Source organism: Pongo abelii, chromosome 19 (genome assembly GCF_028885655.2).
Source record: "Pongo abelii isolate AG06213 chromosome 19, NHGRI_mPonAbe1-v2.0_pri, whole genome shotgun sequence".
Taxonomy (NCBI): Eukaryota; Metazoa; Chordata; class Mammalia; order Primates; family Hominidae; genus Pongo; species Pongo abelii.
Window position 1 is genome coordinate 65,779,282 of NC_072004.2, and position 20,372 is coordinate 65,799,653.

General features: G+C 51.4%; 1 protein-coding gene and 1 long non-coding RNA gene across 2 annotated transcripts in view; one reads left to right on the plus strand and one right to left on the minus strand.

The window, feature by feature from the left end:
• The first annotated feature begins 828 nt into the window (after positions 1-828).
• On the plus strand, positions 829-9,673 carry LOC134760613 (uncharacterized). The gene is made up of 6 exons (XM_063719061.1): positions 829-942; positions 1,151-1,290; positions 2,700-2,768; positions 5,528-5,690; positions 5,816-5,959; positions 6,367-9,673. The coding sequence occupies exons 1-6, from the start codon at positions 829-831 to the stop codon at positions 7,123-7,125; spliced, it is 1,389 nt and encodes a 462-aa protein (XP_063575131.1). The 3' UTR covers positions 7,126-9,673.
• A 1,601-nt stretch (positions 9,674-11,274) lies between these two features.
• LOC134760569 (uncharacterized) overlaps positions 11,275-20,372 on the minus strand; it is a 39,663-nt gene continuing 30,565 nt past the window's right edge. The window contains exons 2-3 of the long non-coding RNA XR_010138302.1: positions 13,211-13,405; positions 11,275-11,689 (exon numbers count right to left, since the gene is read on the minus strand). This is a non-coding gene — a long non-coding RNA (uncharacterized LOC134760569). The remainder of the gene's footprint in view (positions 11,690-13,210; positions 13,406-20,372) is intronic.

The window sequence follows — 20,372 nt, forward strand, 5'->3', positions numbered from 1 at the left end:
CCTTCCTCTGGGGCCCCCTCCTTCAGTCTACTCTCTGAGACCGGATCCCGTAGCCAGACGGAAGAAAGGAATTTGGGATCCTCGCTTTCTAGCTCTGTTCTTGTTGGCTCCTGAAAAGAGGGTTCTGCTGCACCCTATTTGTGGGTTCCTTTGTTTCTGACCCAAATGTTACTGGGGCTGTAGTTAGACCTAGAAGAACTTTTCAGATCCAAAGGAACTGCGGATTCAGGACAACCATGGGAAGGGGAGCCCTTCCACGGTCTGGGGCTTAGACTAGAGTGGGGCACAGGCCCAGCCTGAAGCTGTAAAGGCAGAGAATGAGTGTGAGCAGTGGGTGAGGGATTCAGGCTGGCAGAGATCACATTCTTCCTCAAATCATAGTTCCTCTAAACAGCCACATCATCTGGCTCCCAGCTGAGGACAGACTTGGCTTTGGTTGTGTGGGAGCTGCAATGTGTGCATGTATGTATATTATACACACATATACATGTGTGTATGCAGAGCATCCCAGCCTCCTGTGTTGATTGGCAGCCCCACTCAAACCCGTTACCCCACCGCCAGTGCCTGGCTTCCTTATCTCTGGGCCAGCCTTTAGGGGGCTGGCTTCAGGATCCCCTCACTCCAGTGGCCCTGTTAGCACCTCCTCTCTCCCTTGTTAGCGCCTCGCAACCCCTCTTCCTCCTCTGGCCCCAGCTGTCCCCCCAGAGAGAGGCCCTGTGGCTTGCAGCCCAGTTCTCGCCTTCTGATTCCACTTCAGCTTCTACTTTTTGAAGCTTGGTTTTTCTCCCAACCCCTAACCCCCCTGCCCTCTCCATTTCCCTCTTGTCCATGTGGAGGGGTCTTCTGCAGGACATCAGAGCCTGGGGGAGGAAGCTGGATCCCCCCACAACTGAGCACGACTTCTCTTCCAGGCTGGGGCTGAAAGGTTGGCGCACAGACAAAGTGAGCCCCTCCCCATCAGCCTTCCCTGCCTGGAGGGTGGGAGGGGGACAGTTTGGGAGGGACACCTGTACTAGGGGCTAAAGCTAAATCTGGTGCCAACTCTGCCCCCTCATGGGGGCAAAACCCCACTCTGTGGCAGCACTGAACGAGTGGGGTGAGGGGGCAGGGCCCCTGGGTAGAAATGTCCTTTTCTGCCCGTCCCCTCCAGGCAGCTGTGCTCAACCTGAGCCTGGATTGCCGAGTGGGACAGGGTGGTCCTGTGCCCGGAGTCAGGTTGTCAGGCCTCCAGGACTGTAGGTTTCCTCTACGGAAGGGCCCCTTCCCTGCGGGCTTTGATGTGTCTGCGAGGTTCGTGGAGGATGTTTGGCTTCAGGGCCTGGTGCCAGGATAAACTCCCTCTGCCTGCTGGGCCAAACCACTGCCTCCTCCCTGCCTGGCTCTCCTGCCTTCCCGAGCCTTGGGCCTGGCCTCCTCCAAGGCTAGCACTGCCCTGCCTGCTTACTGCGGTGGGCACCAAGATGCCACTGTTACTGCTACTGGGGAGATGCCTGTGGGCAATCCTGGTCCCCAAGGCTGGCCCAGCAGTGCCTGCTGCTAGGTGACTGAGGTCCTGCTCCAGGTGGGGGGTGCTGGACCCCAATTGCTAGCAGGGATGGGGATGAGATGGACCAGGGGGGAGGGGGTGTCTACGTGGAGCTGCTTGCACAGGCTTCAGCTCTTCCAGATGTGCAGAGGTTCCAGATGTGGGGATGACTCAGCCCGGAATAAGGAGGGGTGGGCGGTGCATGGGGGGGATGGCGAGCAGGGGGATCTGAGGCCCTGAGCAGCTGCCAGCTGCTGCCTCCTGTCCTCCGGAATCTGCAGCCCCTCAAAACCCCAGAGGCGGGCGAAGTGGTATTTAATAGCTGCTGGGAGCTGCCCATATGTGTGGCCCTCAAGTGTCCCACCGTGTGTGCTGGGAAAGAGACCTCAGGGCCAGGGGCTCAGCTAGGAGAGAGAGAAAGGGAGAAAGTGGAAGGCGGGCAGAGGAAGTGGGAGGAGGACCGAGAGTGGCAGGGAGGACGGCAAGTGGGAGGGGCAGGGAGAAGCCCAGGACTAAAATGGTGGCCCCTACTTGGGCCCACGTTCAAGTGTGGCACTGGGAGGAGAGTGTATTGGATCAGAGGACTGTGTGTGTGTGTGTGTGCGCGTGCATGCACGCGTGCAAGCAAATGTGACCTCGCTGCTGGAGTGGAGGTTATACGGGTGGAGAAGGAGCTGTGTTGGGTGAGCATTGTGTGTCTGGTGTGTGTATGCTCTGTTTGTGAGCTGGGCGCTGGATGATGTGTATGTTGGGTGTGGCAGTGTGCAGGAGCATGTTCTATACCATCTGTGTGATAGAGAAGGACTGGGTACAGCGACTGTGTAGTGATGGGCTGTGATGGGGAAAGGGTGTATGTTTATGCCGAGTTACATGTGCCTTTGGATGCAGAAGGTGGGTCCCACAAACCTGGGGAGTTGAGTGGCATCTGGGCCTATCAGACCAGGACCCCAAAGACCTGGGGCTTCCTTCAGCCTCCCCTGGGGGTTCTTGGGGACCAGTGTCCAGCATCCTGGAGCTGTGGTTTCTCCTGCTGGGCCCTGGGCAGGGCAGCTGGGAGACCCCTGAGCTTCAGAGGCTGGCACCCTGCAAACTGCAGTGCAGGGTGTGCAGGAGGCAAGGTGCCTCCCTCCCCATCCTGGAGAGCTGCTGTCGTGCCCTCCTCTCTGGCCTGCAGGGGGGTCTGCTGGCAGGGCCACCAGCTGCTCCCTGGAGAGGCCCACCTGTGCCAGCCACCCTTGCCAGGGTAAACAGGGCACTAAGTGTCTGGGCTGGTGCCTGCCTCAGGCTGGGCACTGCTTCTCCACACAGGGCTCAGCTCCCAGTTGTGGCTTGGGTTGCCTCCTCCAGCTAAATGACAGGCCTGATGCCCCAGGCCCCATAAACAGTGCTTTCTTGGGCGGTGGGGATCATGGGGGCTGCTGAGCAGACAGATAATCAGGTTGGATTGGGAAGACAGCATGTTGCCTCCTCTAAGGCGGGGAAGGCTTTTGTGACCCTCTCCCAGTGCTGCGGGGTCCTTGCCCCTCTTGGGTGACACTGGTTGAATCCTCTGTTATTCTCCCAACACACACACACATACTCACACTCACACACCACCAGCCCTCCGCTCCAGGTTGTCAGCATCAATTTACTTGTGAATGCAAACAAGCGGTGGCTGGGATCTTGTCAGCTGGTCCTGTGCTGTGCGTCCCCTCTGTTCACAATCCAAGGCTGAAGCCCGCAGAGGTTGGGCCCCGTCTCTAAATCGCCGCACGATGGTGTGCACTTGGATGTGTACCTGGCCCTCCAGACACTGCAATGCTGCCACCCAGCCCTGCCCCACTCCCTGGACGTCTCTGTGGCCGGCTCTTTCTCTGTCCACCTCCTTGCCACCCCCTCCACCCTCCCCTCCCTGTGGCTGACTCAGAGTGAGAGGAGCCTCTGGTTCCTCAGCCCAGCCTCTGACTCCCTTCCAGGCTCCTACCCACAGGGCAACCTCACAGGGAGGAGGAGCCCTAGCTCCACCCCCCTGAAGCAAAGCCCCCTCGAGGGGACAGAAGGAGCGGGCAGGTGGAGGCTGGACTTGGGGGAGCCAGGTCTGCTGGCCGAAGAGCAGGCTTCCGGGGAGGGCACTGAGCAGGGGCCAGGCTGCCTGAAATAGAGGGTCGTGCAAGGGATGGCAGGGAGCAGGAGGACGCTCTGCAGACATCTGAGCCCGCCAGCCAGCAGCCGGGGAGCAGATATCTGGGCCCAGCCACCCACTGCTAGTCTTGAGGAGGGAGGCAGTGGAGGAGCGGAGGGTGTCCTCCTGGGCAGCCAGCAGAGGCCCTGCCCCCACTTCACTGCGGTGGGGTGGAGAGCAGAGAGAGTGGTGCGGAGCCCACGAGGCTACCACAGCGGGCCCTGTGGGTAGGAAGGGGGTGCTGCCATCCTGGGGCTCTGGAAGCACCCCCTCCCCACTCTCCCTCCCTCTGTCATTGCCCACCTCTGTTTCTGTCTCTGTCCTTCGCTCTGCCGCTTCTTTGTGTGTGCCTGACTTTCTCTATCTCCCACTCTCTTCTCCCTTTTCTCCTCTCCTTCCGTTTCCCTCCCCCTCTCTCTTTTCCCTGAGGGGAGCAGCTCCAGTATCTGGGGCCAGCTTCCCAGAATGGAAGGTGGCTTTGTCCAGGGAGAGGGAGGCCCTTGACCTAAGCCCGTGGTCTCAAAACAGCCACATCTGGCTCCCCACTTCTTTGCCCAGACCCTCCTGCAGGACCTCTCTGTGCCTGGGAGTCCTTGAAGCCAGAGCCCATTCTGCCTTGCCAGGTCGTATGGGAGCCCCAGTGCCCCCATATTCAGAACTGCTTGTCTCAGCAACGGGGATGAAGGCAGATCTCTCTCTCTTCTCTCTGTCTCTCTCTCTCTCTCTTTCTCTATCTCTCTGTCTCTCTCGTCCCCAAGAAGGCAATGCTCTGGGTGGCTGAGAGGCTGGAGTCTGAGCCCCATCGCTGGGTGACCAGATACCCCATGTGCCCAGGACAGTTCAGACCTATGCCATTGCCTGGGTATAACTGCTACGAGCACCCCAAAGTATCCTAGTTTGGACTAAAAATTATATCCCCCATGGCCGGTCAGACCCTGGCAAAGCTCACAGCCTCTCCCACTCCCTTTACCCTCCCAAGAAAGCTGTATAACCTGCTTGGGCCTCACTCAAGGACAACAGGGCCAGAGGGCGAACAGGGGAGCAGGAGCTGTATAAATAGCCCATTTTGGGGGAGCCCCCCCAGCATGGTGTCGGGCGGGTCTGCGTGGTGGAGAGGGAGGAAGAAGAATTGTGGTTGCCCCCAAGCAGCATGTAATTTAGGATTTATTTTGGGGCACTCTCTCTAGCTCGGGGTGGAGCTGAAGTTAATTGAAAGGTTTAATGGGGTCGGGGGCTGGATGGGGAGGAGGAGAGGGAAGCCCTCCCACATTTGGCCTGGCTGGGAAGGGGGTCCTTCCCCGATTGCCTGCCAACTTCTATCCCTGGGTCCGTTCCTGGGAGGTTTCTAGGACACCTCAGCTCTTGTTCCCAGATGCTCCATGCCTCTCCCTGAGTCTCAGGGTGCTTCCAGCCTGATGGAGAAGCTGGTTCTACCTTTGTCTGATGGAGGAGGCACAGCCTCTGCCCTCGGGGAGCCCTCAGTCTGAGGGGAGACAGGACACCAGCCCGGCCTTCAGAGTGGCCAGTCACGATGGCAGCCCCCATCATGATTTTAATCTTTAGCCTTTACTTGTTCATGACTCTATATCTGTGTCTCTTCCTGGAACTTACGATCCGTGACAGCAGGGACTTCTATCTGCCTCTCACAGCATCTTCGGCACTTGCCTAGCACTAAGCAGGCAATATTTCCTGAATGAATGAATGAGTGAATGAATGAACTGGGAAACAGCACCAGATCTGAAAGCCCCACGTCAAGAGGCAGCAATGGATAAACTCTAAAGTCCTTCCGCATTCCAGCCTGTGTGATGTGGCCCTCCATCTTGCCACCTCCCACCCTCTAGCCACACTCTTCAGCCACCAGCCGCTGTGAGCACTGGCTGCCCTGGTGTCAGCCCCAGTTCCCACCTCCACGCCTTTCCTCACCACACTCCCTCCTCCTGCAACTGCCTTTGCTCCCATTGCCGCATGACTAAATCCTGCCAGTGCTTCAAGGCCCTACGCAGAGTCACCTCCTGGAAGCCCACTCAGATCCTTCCACTGGATCTAAACATCCACAGCTTTTTCTCTGGGCCTCTTCTCTCACTCTGTCTGCATAGGCCTGCTGGGATCATGGCTTCTCTTCCTTTTAGGCCATAAGGCCCTGGGGGCCAGGATTGCCTGCAGTTGCCCTGGAGGCCGGTACCTTGTGGGGGCTCCACTGGAGGAAGTGTGAGCTGCTCAGTAGGCAGGTGGTCGTGTGCGCTCCTCTTTGCCCCAGCTTCTGGAAGTGCTGGGTGAGTCTCTGGTGAAAGGTGTACGTGGTGGTTGTTGGGGGTGTGGGGGGTGATTTCAGAAGCCAGGGAGGGCAACCAGGACCCCAGTGGGGTGGGGGTAGCACGAAGTTTCCCTTAGAAAGACGTCGAGCCTTCTGGTCTGAGAGACGAGGAGGAGATCGAGAGGAAGAGTACTATAGGAGAAAGACCAGGGCAGGGGGCATAGAGGGGTGGGCAAGGGCTGGGGGACAGACAGAAGGAAAGGCTGGGGGACAGGGAGAAGCCTCTGGGTCCCTAGAACACATGTCCCTTCTTGGGCCTCACCTGCTTCATCTCTTGCCATTGGCACTGTTGGCTGTGCCTTGTCTGAGACCTCCTCCTGTGAGGCTTCAGGGGCTCTGGCCACTCATTCTCTGTCCTCTTTGCAGGCTGTGGCGGCTTCCTCTCCCTCCACCTTCTCCAGGGCACCTCCATGCGTCCAGCCATCTCATGGGCACCTCCACTTGGATGCCCTGCAGGTGTACCAAACGCAAGTGCAGCAGCAAACTCCCCAGCCCGAGGATCAAGCTGAAACCCGGGGCTTTCAGATCTGGTGCTGTTTCCCAGTTCGTTCGTTCATTCATTCATTCATTCACTCATTCATTCATTCATTCTTCAGAAGCCCAGGAGCCAGCCTGAGCAGATCACTGGCCCCCATCCTTCTGCCCATCAGTCACCAAGTCCTCTGGCTTCTGCTTTTTAAATCTCTTATCAGTCTGGCCACCTCTTTCCACCTGGATACCACTGGCTTGGGCCTGGCTACCATCACCTCTTACCTGGGCCTCTGTGGCAGCCTTCTAAGAGGTCACTCCACCTCCGTTCTGAGCCCCTTCCAACCCATCCTCCACAGCCTGCCCAGAAATCTTCCTAAGATGCACCCTAACAGCTCGCGCAGCTCCCAGGACCCTGGCAGCTCCCTCCAGGCCGGATGCTCCATGGGCCCTGCCCTAGGCACTCTCTTACCTCTGGGCCTTGCAAATGCTGCTCCCTCTGCCCTCCATGCTCTTCCTCCCGGGCTCCTCCTGGTCACCCCTCACTCTGGGAAGCCTTCTCTATGCTCTTCACACCCGAGGTCGGGTCAGGAGTCCCCTTCCAGGAGCTGCTATCACCTTAATCTCCCCCATCACAGCAACCAGTATGGTAAATAGCGCCTCACCCTCTTCATCTGGAAGTTCCACCAGAGCAGAGGCCATAGCAAGGCCTGGGGCAGAGTTTGCTGATGGAACATGCATTCGGGGAGACTGGGAGGGCAAGAGAGAAGAAAACTGAGGGCTTCCTCAAGGGGCTGGGCCTCTAAGGCAGTGCGGCAGGGGAGCTCCCAGAGGACGGAGAGGAAGCCTCAGTTGGGGTGGTTGGGGTGCTGGCCCTGGGCTCACAGTCAAGGTTCTCCTGTGCCTGCACTGTCTGTGGAGGCAGCCCCCACCCCCATGCAGGCTGCTTGTCCTGTGGAGGTTTCCCTCCCCAGGAGACGGAGAGAGTCGGCAGGATTCCCACTGTAGGCCTTGGGAGGGAAGAAGGCCTCTGCATCCTGGGGTGGGCCAAGGCTGCCTGCCAGCACCCAGCACCCAGCACCCACTGGCATCTTCCGCAGCAGCCTTGGGTCTGCACAAACTGGCTACAAACACATATGACTGCATCTCACTCCAGTCCACAGCCATGCCAAGGAGAAGGATGCTACTCCCTGGGGCCTGCCTGCAGAGAGCCCCATGAGATCTTCCTTGAGGATTTGTTATCTACCTTGAACATTCACAGGCATTTTACTTCCTACTCCATGCTATGTCCGTGTATGTTTTAGTATCAAAATAATGCTTTCCGTCACTTACCACTGGAAAAAAATGGACACTCGAAGAGATAAGGCAAATTATCAGGCCTGAGCTGTTCTTGCCCCTCTTCCTGGGTTTGGAAAGAGCGCAGAACCAGGAGCGATAGGCCTGGGCCCAGGCTTTGCCCTGCGGACGATGATGGCTAACTCATCCATAGAATGGGCTGGTGAGCCTGCCGTGCCTCGCCTTAGGACGGTGGCCGCCACTAAATGGAGCAGTGAGTGTGAAGACTAATGATTCACACATGGAACTTGAGGTGTCGGTTGGCTGCCTGGGGGCTGGGCCCCTCTCCAGGCCCCTCTGAGACTGGAGAAGCTGGAGGGAGCCTGAGGCCGACACCCCCAGCATGGCCCCCACCCAGATTCCCCCGAGCAGGCCGGGGACTGGGGGTCCAGGCAGCAACTGCCCCCTCCCAGGCTAGAGGAAAGGGTGAGCTCACCCCCTGGCCCAGGCAGAGTGAGGGGGGTAGGAGACATAATTAAAATGCCAGAGGTTAGGAGGTGAAGTTACAATGGAAAGAATGAAGCCCCAGCCCTGCTGCCGCTGCTTCTCCCACCCCGCTCCCTTTGCCAAGCCCACATTTGATTTTTATTTCGGGAGCCGCCAGCACAGCACTTGGGAGGGAGTGGAGAAACCTCACTCCGGCTTGCCTTGCCACGTCTGGAGCTGGGGCCACCGAGTGGGGAGGGGGCTCCTGGGACCCAGAGGAAGAGCCCAGAGGCCCCCACCCCAGGACCCAACGTCCTCAGGGATCAGGTGCCAGGGAAGGGTGGCACTTGGGGCGGGGAGTGAGCTTGGGAGACCAGGAAGAGAGACCTCGAAGCAATGAAGGCATTCCTCGATGTTTGCATCAGGCTTTGCGCCTTCACTTTACTCTGGAGGCTGACCCCGGCCTCTTTCCCACTACCAGTGCCAACTCCGCCTGCCCCCAACACTGGAGACTTTCAGTGCCCACTGGCATGTGCATATTTGTGAAAGGGTTTGCTGTGTGGCCCTGGGGAAGTTACTACCCCTCTCTGGACCTCAGTCTTCTCTCTGTGAAATGGGCAGGTTGGCAAGATTAGCAGGTTCAAACTGGGCTCTGCAGGGGTGTTGGAGGCCTGGGCCCTGCCCTCTCCTGGCCACCCTTTCCTGAGCACATCTCTTATCTGCCCCTTCTAGGGACTGGGGAGGTGGAGGCAGCGGTTGGCCCATCCCCTGAGCCCCCGCCGCCCCCCTGCAGACGGGAGCTGCTGGGGCCAACTCACATTTTCCTGCTCTCGGCTTTCTCCTCTGCCCATAATGCACTCCAGATGGTCTCTCCATCGGAGAGCCGAGGCAGCGGATTCCAGAGGGAAAGAGGTTGGGCTCCTCTTTCCACCGGGATGGAGAGGGCCGGGATGAGGGCCCTCTGAAAAAATAGGGTGGGGGTGGGTCCAACTCCACAAGAGGAGGGTTGGTGGAGAGGAGATCTCCCGAGGCACCCCACTGTTCCACAGAGACAGGCCACAGCCCAAAGACCTCCTGGGTTCCCCCAAGGCTGTCTCCCTGTGGGGCAGCCCCACCCAGGAGCTGCTCAGGGGCTCCCGGGCCCTGGGGTGGAGGGGAGAAAGGCCTGCCTTTTCCAGTGTTTGGGAAAGAGCCAGACACAACTGGGTTCAAATCCCAGCCCTGCCACGTAGAGGCTGTGTAGCCCCTTGAGTGGGGCACCTGACTTCATGGAGCCTCAAGTCCCTCACCTGTAAAATGGGATGGGGCCAGGCGTGATGGCTCACCCCTGTAATCCCAGCACTTTGGGAGGCCAAGGTGGGTGGATCACTTGAGGCCAGGAATTTGAAACTAGCCTGGACAACATAATGAGGCCCTTCCTAAAAAAAATAAATGAGTTAGGTGTGGTGGCTTGTGCCTGTAGTCTTAGGTACTTGGGAGGCTGAGGCAGGAGGATTGCTTGAGCCTAGGAGTTAGAGGGTGCCTTCAGTTATGACTGCGCCGCTGCACTGCAGCCTGGGCAACAGAGCAAAACCCTGTGTATTAAAAAAATTTTTGTAAATGGGATGGCTAATACTGACCTTGGGGTGTCTGTGAGGGCCACATGGGATGATGTACAGAAAAGGCTTCTCATGTCCCTGGATGTTCAGGAAATATCCAGCAGTTGCCTGTGGAACCCTCTCCTCCTAGCACACAGCTCACCTCCCACTTAGGCAAAGTCTGAATGCTGAGAAAGCCTGTCCCAGGTCTGACTCGGGCCCCTCCTGCTGCAGCTTGACAGCACTTCCTTGGAGGACCCTCGGGGGATTTTAAATCACCCTCGGGAGACTGCTCTAGAGACAGGCCCGGGGACGGACGGTGCTACGAGCCTGAGGCTGAACCCAAGCCCAGTCCGACCTCCTCCCTGGCCCGGCCCCTCCACTTCAGCTGAGGCAGGACTTCCCACTGGGCCTAGAGAGCCACGTCGAAGCAAGAGGGCTGGGAAGGGGGTTGTGAGCAGGGGGCAGCCTCTCCCCGGCCAGGCCCCGCCTGCCCCTGGACTTCCCTGCCAGGACGGCCTCCCAGCCACGCTCACCCTCTCCGCCTCAGCAGTACCAGGGGGAGCGCTTCGATTTTTCCACCAAAGGAGCCAAGAGCAAATGAGAAACAAATCCAGCCCGACTGCCTGTCCCACTGCCTGCCCCTGCAGTGCATGGAGAGAGGGGAGAGTGAGCCCCCAGCTCCTTCCTTGCCTCCATTCCTAGGCACCAGCACCCGGGGCAAAAGTCTCAGCCCCCTGGTTAGAGGGCGGGCAGTGGGTGCAGGACCTCCCTGGCCCACACCCACAATGAGGCGGAAAGTCTGGGGCCTGGGCTTATTGCTCCCCACCCCAGCCTTGGACAAGAACAAACACTGGAGGCTGCCCCCCCACTCCTCACTGCAAGTCCTGGGCTGGGGCCTCCATGTTGCGGGGGAGGGACAGAGTTGGATGGGGGTGCAGGCACTGCTCTCAGATGGCCCCAGCTAGATAAAGAGATGGGGCCTCCATGACGCCTCCCACTCTTCTCACTGAACTCTTTCCCCGCGGAGGGTCCCTCCTTTCGCTGAGCCTCTTCCCCACATTTGGCCCCCTCCTCCACCTGAGCCCCAGTCCCTCACTGCATCCCATCCCTTCTCCATCTGCCCACACCACCGGGGCTGCCCTGCCCCTCTCCAGCTTCTACACAGGGAGGCAGGCAGGACCCTACCACAATCCTATACCCCCAACAAGCGAGCTTGCTGGCTTCCCCCTACCCCCACCCGCAACCCCTGCTCTCCCCCAGGCTCAGAGGACCCTACCCTCCTGCTCTGCCACCCACAGTCCCCTGTTCTCCCTGGGCTGCCCCCACCTCGCACTTGATGAACTCCCTTCCCATCCACCCACAAATACACACTAGTGTCCCCCCAACATCCTGCGCTCCTGAGCCCCCAAATCACCTCTGGGCTCTCTCCTCCCCACCCCAGCCTCAATTTTTTTACAAGCCCGGTCTCTACTCCATCAATGTGGCTTACAGGTGAGACCCTGGAAAGAGCCACACCCAGGAATAAGGGCAAACTGGACCTAGACCAGCTTCACTGCATCAAGATGACTTCCCTGTATGCTGTCTGGCTACCAGAAGGCAATCAAATTCTCCCTGAAAGAAGATGACATCAGCCACAGCCTCTACAATCTGTCACCCGCAACATCCACCATTCCACAACATTTGGCCAGGCAGCTCTCTTCCTCTTCCTCCTCCTCTTTCTTCCCCATCTTCTTCCTCCTCTCCTCCTTCATTTTCTTCTCTATTTCTTCTTCCTTTACCTTCTTCCTTCTCTTCCTCTTCTTCCCCTCCTCCTCCTCCTTTTTCTTCTTCCGTTTCTTTTCCTTCCCTTCCCTTCGAAAACAATTCAGTCTTCTCGTTGACTTTAAACACAACAAAACAAAAACAACTCAGTCCAGAAGACACTGGGGAGGGTGGAGCAAACAGGGGTCCCCAGGGGTAGGGTGGACGGGAGATGCAGTGGCTCAGCAAATGGTTCTGGAGCTCAAGTTAAGTGAGGAGGGTATTTCTGATGTTGGGGGTGACCAGAGCAGGAGAAAGAGAGGCAAAGGAGGACATCCAAGTGGGAGGGCAGCCCAGTGTGGGATGTCAAAACCCAAGCAAGGGAGGGAGGATGTCCACTTGGGTCCCAGCTCAGCAAGGGAGAGTGAGTCATGAAAAAGGTGAAGAGGGCATCTGGCCAGGGTAGTGGCCAAGCCCCAAGAAGGGGAGTTCAAGGGGTATGAGAAGGGCATTCCTGCAGGAGTGGGCAGGGCATCCAGGGGAAGCTCGATGTGGGACCTCAGAGCCTCAGTGGAGGAGCACGTCCATGTGGGGAGGTGGGAGTAGGGTGGCCCCAGGCAGAGTGTCAGAGCCCACGAAGGCTGAGGGTTGCTTCCGTGTGGGTAAAGACGTGGCATGCCGGAGTCTGAGGGACAAAGAGGCATCCATGTGGTGGGCTGGCCCAGGGCAGGGTGTCAGAGCCCAGGAGAGCTGAGGAGGATCTGGATGGGGTGGAGGGCACGGGATATCGGTTGCCGTGGAGGCTAAAGCAAATCCATCTTGGATACTAATCTGCCATGTTGACTTCTGAGTAACCCCAGTTCCAGGGATGCCTCTAAGATATCTAGTTTAACTGCTGTTAACTAAATCTTACCCTTAGGCATATTCACATAGCATTCTTGCCTTTCCCCAGGGGGCCGATTTCAACTGTCCTAACATTGCCGCCCTGTGGTATACAAGCCCTGGGACTGGGGGCAACAGTATGGGGATCCGCCATTTTGCTCGCTGATGTCAGACGTGACTTCTCTTTTTAATTCCTTGTTAAATGTTTCTTTCTGAGAAACTGAGTTTGTCAGCCTCTTTCTTTAGCCTCTCAGCTTTCTCACCTTGGGGGATAGCTTCCTTACCTTTGGGGATAGGTTTGCCTGGACCTGCCCACTGCATAACAGTTATATTCAGTGGAACTGACCCAGTGAGAAAAAGTGAGCTAGGTTTCTCACTGTTGGCAAACAGGATTATAATATGGAAAAGAAGCCTGGGTGCAGGGGCTTGTGCCTGTAATCCCAACACTCTGGGAGGCCAGGATGGGCAGATCATTTGAGCCTAAGAGTTCAAGACCAGCCTGGGCAATGTGGTGAGACCTTGTCTCTACAAACGATACAAAAAATTTGCTGGATGCAGGGGTATGTTCCTGTAGTCTCAGCTACTCAGAAGGCTGAGGTGGGAGAATTGCTTGAGCCCAAGAGGTCAAAGCTGAGGTGAAGCATGATCAGGCCACTGCATTCCAGCCTGGGTGACAGAGTGAGACCCTATCTCAAAAGAAAAGAAAAGAGAAGAGGAGAGGAGAGGAGAGGAGAGGAGAGGAGAGGAGGAAACAAGAATGAACCCTCTGATGTTCTCACCTGTAATCCTATACACCTGGATTGGAATTGGAGGTAATGGGAAGAACTCATTATTTCCAAAATATGTGGAGAGATGTAGAGGCTGGGTGCAGTGGCTCATGCCTATAATCCCAACACTTTGGGAGGCTGAGGTGGGAGGATCACTTGAGGCCAGGCATTTGAGACCATCTTGGGTAACATAGTGAGATCCCATCTCTACAAAACAAGAATAAACAAAATAGCCAGGTATAGAAATAAATACTGATGCAAATGCATGTATGTATGTGTTTATGTTGTGTGTGCATGCATCAATGTATGTATATTTATGTGCATACGTACAGATATTTTCCCGCTTTATCCATTGAGAGGGCCTGGGAACCATGACACATTAATAATAATGAGTGTAGCTGGCACCCAAGCCTTTTTTTTTTTTTTTTTTGAGAAGGAGTTTCACTCTTGTTGCCCAGGTTGGAGTGCAATGGCATGACCTTGGCTCACTTCAACCTCTGCCTCCCAGGTTCAAGCGATTCTCCTGCCTCAGCATCCTGAGTAGCTGGGATTATAGGCATGCACCACCACGCCCAGCTGATTTTGTATGTTTAGTAGAGACGGGGTTTCACCATGTTGGTCGGGCTGGTCTCGAACTCCCGACCTCAGGTGATTTGCCTGCCTCAGCCTCCCAAAGTGCTGTGATTATAGGCGTGAGCCACCGCACCCGGCCGATAGCACCCAAGTCTTAATGTCTAAATGCCATTGTCCACTGGAAGAAACCAGGGCTCCTTGGCGAAATGGCTAATTACAGGGATAAGGCAGGGAAAGTACAAGATAAGCCTGAATCCTCTTGTGCCAGAAAATAAAGTGCTCAGAAATGATTAAACAGAGTGATCATAGGAACCAGCAATTCCATTCCTAAGGGTACCCAAGAGAAATGAAAACATATGTTTGTACAAAACTTGTGCAGGCTTACCTTGTTTTATTGCACTTCATTTTAGTGTGCTGCACAGATAATGCAGTTTTCACAAATCGAAGGTTAGCGCCAACACTGCACTGAGCAAGCCTATTGGCTTCATTTTTCCAACAGCATGTGCTCACTTTGTGTCTCTGTCACTTCTGGTAATTCTCAGAATATTTCAAACTTTTTCATTAGTACTGTATCTATCTGTTATGATGATCTGTGATCAGTGGTCTTTGATGTTACTATTGCAATTGTTTTGGAATTCCATGAACCATGCCCATAGAAGACGACGAGCTTAATCAATCAATGTTGTGTGTGTTCTGATTGCTCCATCAACCAGCCATTTCTCCATCTCTCTCCCTCTCTTTGACCTCCCTGTTCCCTGAGACACAACACTATTGATATCAGGCCAGTTAATAACCTTACGATAACCTCTAAATGTTCAAGTGAAAGGAACAATCACATATCTCTCACTTTAAATCAAAGCTAAAAATTATTAAACTCATTAAGAAAGGCATGTTGAAAGCTGAGATAGGCCAAAAGCTAGGCCTCTTGTGCCAAATGGTTAGCTAAGTTGTGAATGCAAATAAGAGTTCTTGAAGAAAATTAAAAGTACTACTCCAGTGAACACACGAATGATAAGAAACTGAAATAGCCTTATGCTGCTGATATAGAGAAAGGTTTAGTGATAGAAGATCAAACAGCCACAACATTCCCTTAAGCCAAAGCCTAATCCAGGGCAAGGCCTCTTCAATTCTGTGAAGGCTGAGAGAAGTGAGGAAGCTGCAGAAGAAAAGTTAGAAGTTACCAGAGGTTGGTTCATGAGGTTTAAGGAAATAAGCTGTCTCCAAAACATAAAAGTACAAGGTGAAGCAGCAATTGCTAATGGAGAAGCTGCAGCAAGTTATTCAGATCTAGCTAAGATCATTGATTGAAGGTGGCTACACTAAACAACAGACTTTCTTTTTTTTGAGACAAAGTCTCGCTCTGTCACCAGGCTGGAGTGCAGTGGTGCAGTGGCATGATCTCGGCTCACTGCAACCTCCGCCTCCTGGGTTCAAGCGATTCTCCTGCCTCAGCTTCCTGAGTAGCTGGGACTACAGGTGCATGCCACTATGCCAGCTAATTTTTGTATTTTTAGTAGAGGTGGGGTTTCACCATGTTGGCCAGGATGGTCTTGATCTTTTGACCTCGTGATCCGCCCATTTCGGCCTCCCAAAGTGCTGGGATTACAGGCATGAGCCACCGTGCCCAGTCCCCAGACTTTCAATATAGATAAAACAGCCTTCTATTGGAAGAAGATGCTACCTAGGACTTTCATAGCTAGAAAGGAGAAGGCAATGCTTGGTTTCAAAGCTTCAAAAGACAGGCTGACTCTCTTGTTAGGGACTAATGCAGCTGATGACTTTAAGTTGAAGCCAATGCTCACTTACCATTGCAAAAACCCTAGGGTTGTTGTCTGGGTGCAGTGGCTCATGCCTGTAAACCCAGCACTTCGAAAGGCCAAGGCAGGCGGATTGCCTGAGGTCAGGAGTTCGAGACCAGCCTGGCCAACATGGTGAAACCCCATCTCTACCAAAAAATACAAAAATTAGCTGGGCGTGGTGGCCGCACCTGTAGTCCCAGCTACTAGGGAGGTTGAGGTGGTAGGATCTCTTGAACGTGGGAGGCAGAAGTTGCAGTGAGCCAACATCACACCATTGTACACCAGCCTGGGCAATAGAGTAAGACCCTGTCTATAAACAAAAAACAAAAAAACCCAAGCCCTAGGCTTATTAAGAATGATGCTATATCTACTCTGCCTGTGGTCTAGGAATTGAACAACAAAGCCTGGATGACAGCACATCTGTTTACAGAAAGGTTTACTGAATATTTTAAGCCCATTGTTGAGGCCTACTGTTTAGAATAAGATTTCTTTCAAGATACTACTGCTCATTGACTATGTACCTGATCACCCAAGAGCTCTGATGGAGATGTACATGGAGATTAATGTTGTTTTCCTGCCTGCAAACACAGCATCCATCTTGCAGCCCACAAAACAAAGAGTAATTTTGACTTTTAAGTCTTATCATTGAAGGAATTTATTTCCTAAAGCTATAGGAAATGCCAGAGATAGTGATTCCTCTGCTGGATCTGGGCAAGGTAAATTGAAAAGCTTCTGGAAAGGATTCACCATTCTAGATACCATTGAGAACATTTATGATTCATGGGACGAGGTCAAAACACTAACATTAATAGGAGTTTGGAAGAAGTTGATTCCAATCCTAATGAATGACTTTGAGGGATTCAACACTTCAGTGGAGGAAGTAACTGCAGATGTGGTAGAAATAGCAAGGAACTAGAATTGGTAGTGGAGCCTGATGACTGAATTGCTGCAATCTCATGGTAAAACTTGAACAGAAAGTGGGTTTTTGAAATGGAATCTATTCCTGGTGAAGATGCTGTGAACATTGTGGAAACAACAACAAAGGATTTAGAATAATTCATAAACTTAGCTGATAAAGCAGCAGCAGGGTTTGAGAGAATTGACTACAATTTTGAAAGAAGTTCCACTGGTGTAAAATGCTTTCAAATAGTATCACATGTTGCAGAAAAATCTTTCTTGAAAGAGTCAATCGACATAGCAAACTTCACTATTGTTTTATTTTAAGAAATTGCCAATTGTCACAGCCACCCCAACCTTCAGCAGCCACCACCCTGACCAGTCAGCAGCTATCACCATGGAGGTAAGACTGTTCATCAGCAAAAAGATTATGACTTGCTGAAGGTTCAGGTGATTGTTAACATTGTTAACTTTTTTTTGTTTTTTTAGCAATAATGTATTTTCTTTCTTTCTCTTTTTCTTTCTCTTTCTTTCTTTCTTTCTTTCCTTCTCTCTTTTTTCTTTCTCTCCTTCCTTCCTTCCTTTCTTTCTTTTTTTTTTTTAAAAGAGACAAGTTCTCACTATGTTGCCCAGGGTGGTCTTGATTTCCTGATTCAAGTGATCCTCCCACATTACCTTTTTTTTTTTTTTTTTTTTTTTTTGAGACAGAGTCTCACTCTGTTGCCCAGGCTGGAGTGCAGTGGCGCGATCTTGGCTCACTGCAATGTTCACCTCCTGGGTTCAAGCGATTCTCCTGCCCCAGCCTCCTGAGTAGCTGGGATTATAGGTTTATATTACCACACCTGGCTAATTTTTCTATTTTTAGTAGAGACAGGGTTTCACCATGTTGGCCAGGCTGGTCTCGAGCTCCTGGCCTCAAGTGATCTGCCAGCCTTGGCTTCCCAAAGTGCTGGGATTATAGGAGTGAGCCACTGTGCCTGGCCAAACATAAATTTTATATGCACTGGGAAACCAAAGTATTCGCGTGACTCACATTATTGCAATGTTCACTTTATTGTGGCAGTCTGGAACTGAACTGGCAGTATCTCTGAGGTATGCCTGTATGTGAATTTTTATAACATTATTCATAATAGCCACAAGTTAGAAACAACCTAAATGCCCAGCAATGGATGGATAAACAAAATATAGTACAGTCTTACAATGGAATATTATTCAGCCATAAAAAAGAATGAAGTAATTGTACATGCTACAACTTGGATAAACCTCAAAAACGTTATGCTAAGTGAAAGAAGCCAGTTACCAAAGACAGCATATTGTATGATTCCATTTATATTAACTATGTAGAATAAGGAAATCTACAGAGACAGAAAGTAGATTAGTAGCTGCCAGGGGCTGGAGTGGGTGGGAGGATAGGGGGATGATAGTTAAATGTTACAAGACTTGTTTTAGAGGTAATGAAAGTGTTCTAAAATTGACTGTGGTGACGGTGGCACATATCTGTGAATATGCTTAAAACCATTGAGTTGTACACTTTAAATGAGTGAATTGTAACATATGTGAATTATACCTCAATAAAGCTGTTCAAAAAAAAAAAAGAAAAGAGAAGTGCTCAAAGAATGAGCAATGGAGACATGTCAAAACAATACGGAAGCCAGCTAGAAGGGGCTTCCACTGGCTGGAGCTGGAAAGTTTGAGCATCACAATAAATAATAATATCAATGGATTATAACTTACAGAATAAAATAGGAATCCATGACTCTATACTGTTGTAAATACATGAATATGTGGGATGTTTGTTGAGAAATGGGCTAATTACTTATTCTCAAAGCACCTTTCCACAAAATGCTTATTAATTACAAAGAGAAAATCAGTAACTTCGCAGGGGAGAAACCTATCAGACACCACCTTAATCAAATGACCAAAGTGGACATCAACAGCAATGGGATAAATTAGAATCATGTACCATCTATAGGATGCAGTGAGAAAGACAGCATCACTTCTGTGATATTCCTGCACACAATGCATAACCTGAATCTAATCATGGAGAAACACTGAATGAGCCCAAATTAAGGGGCGTTCTAGAAAATAACTGGCTCATAATCTATAAAAGTGTCATTGAAGTTAAGAACAGATTAAAGAACTGTTCCAGATTTAAAAAGACCAGAGATAACTGAGAACTACATGGAATATGTGATACTGTACTGGATCCTTTTGCCATAAAAACATTATTGGGCAAACTGGTGAAATTTGAATAGAGTCTGTGCTGTGGATTAGCTGGCAGTAATCTACCAGTGTTAATTTTCTGATTTTGGTGGTAGTTTTATGGTTATCTAGGAGGATGTCCTTGTTCATAGGAATTAAACATTGAAGTATTTGAGTGGTGATGGCAACTTAATCTCAAATGATTTCAGGAAAAATGTTCTTTGTGCTATAGTGATCTTTCTGTACATTTGAGACTGCTTCAAAGTTAAAAAAATTCTACTATGGCTTAGAAGGGATTGAAAAAAAATCCATGCATGTGAAGAAGAAACTGGACTAATACCTGAAAACCAAGAGAAAAGCAAACCATAGAAAATACAGTCTCACAGGAGATCCAGATACTGGAGTTAGCAGTTGGAGTTTTGAACTAACTATCATTACTTAGTATAAGAAAAAAGATGAAAAGCTGGATAGTTTCACCAGATCATTGGAATTAATAGAAAATGAAGAATCAAGTGGAGTCCTAGAGTGGAAAAAAATATAATAACTGAAATTGAGAATTCATTTCACAGGACTAAAGGCAGATTAGATACAGCAGACGAGGGAATTAGTGAATTGGAAGACAGGTCAGTAGAAAATAGTTTGATTGTAGCATAAACAGAAAAAGGATAGAGAACACAAAAATGTCATTAATATTATATGCAGCACAATAAAAAGTTCTGTCATAGGTATTTCTGGAGTCCAAAAAGGAGAAGAGAGAGAGAATGGGGTAGAGGCAATATTACTGGCCAAAATTTTTCTAAAACTAACACAAGACATCAAGGTAAACAGGTTTAATACAAAGAAATCATACTTAGACACATTGTACTTAAACTGCAAAATATTAAATTCAAAGGGAAAAATCTGGGAAGCACCAAGAAAACAAAAGCACATTCCTGCAAAGAAACAACCATAGACTGACAAATTGAAATTATATTTGAGATGAAAATCACAAAATCTAAATATAGATTTTTTTTTTTTAAACATAGCCCAGGTTGAAGTGCAGTGGTGTGATCTTGGCTCACTGCAACCTCTGCCTCCTGGGTTCAAGCAAGTTTTGTCCTCAGCCTCCTGAGTAGCTGGTGAAATTCCTGAGGTCAGGAGTTTGAGACCAGCCAACATGGTGAAACCCTGTCTCTATTAAAAATACAAAAATTACAAATACAAAAATTAGCCAGGCTTGGTGGCGGGCAGCTGGATAGTTTTACCAGATAATTAGAATTAATAAAAAATGAAGAATCAAGTGGAGTCCTAGAGTAGAAAAAAATATAGTAACTGAAATTGAGAATTTATTTAACAGGACTAAAGGCAGATTAGATAGAGCAGAAGAAGGAATGGATTCCTATTTCACCAATTTTCCTTTTTCTGTCTATGTGACAATCTAAGTATTTTCTACTGACCTGCTTCCAACTCACTAATTCCCTCTTCTGCTCTATCTAATCTGCCTTTTGTCCTGTGAAATAAATTCTCAATTTCAGTTATTATATTTTTTCTCCACTCTAGGACTCCACTTGATTCTTCATTTTTTATTAATTCCAGTCATCTGGTGAAACTATCCAGGTGCCGCCATCAAGCCTGGGTAATTTTTGTATTTGTAATTTTTGTATTTTTAGTAGAGACAGGGTTTCACCATGTTGGCCCAGCTGGTCTCAAACTCCTGCCCTCAG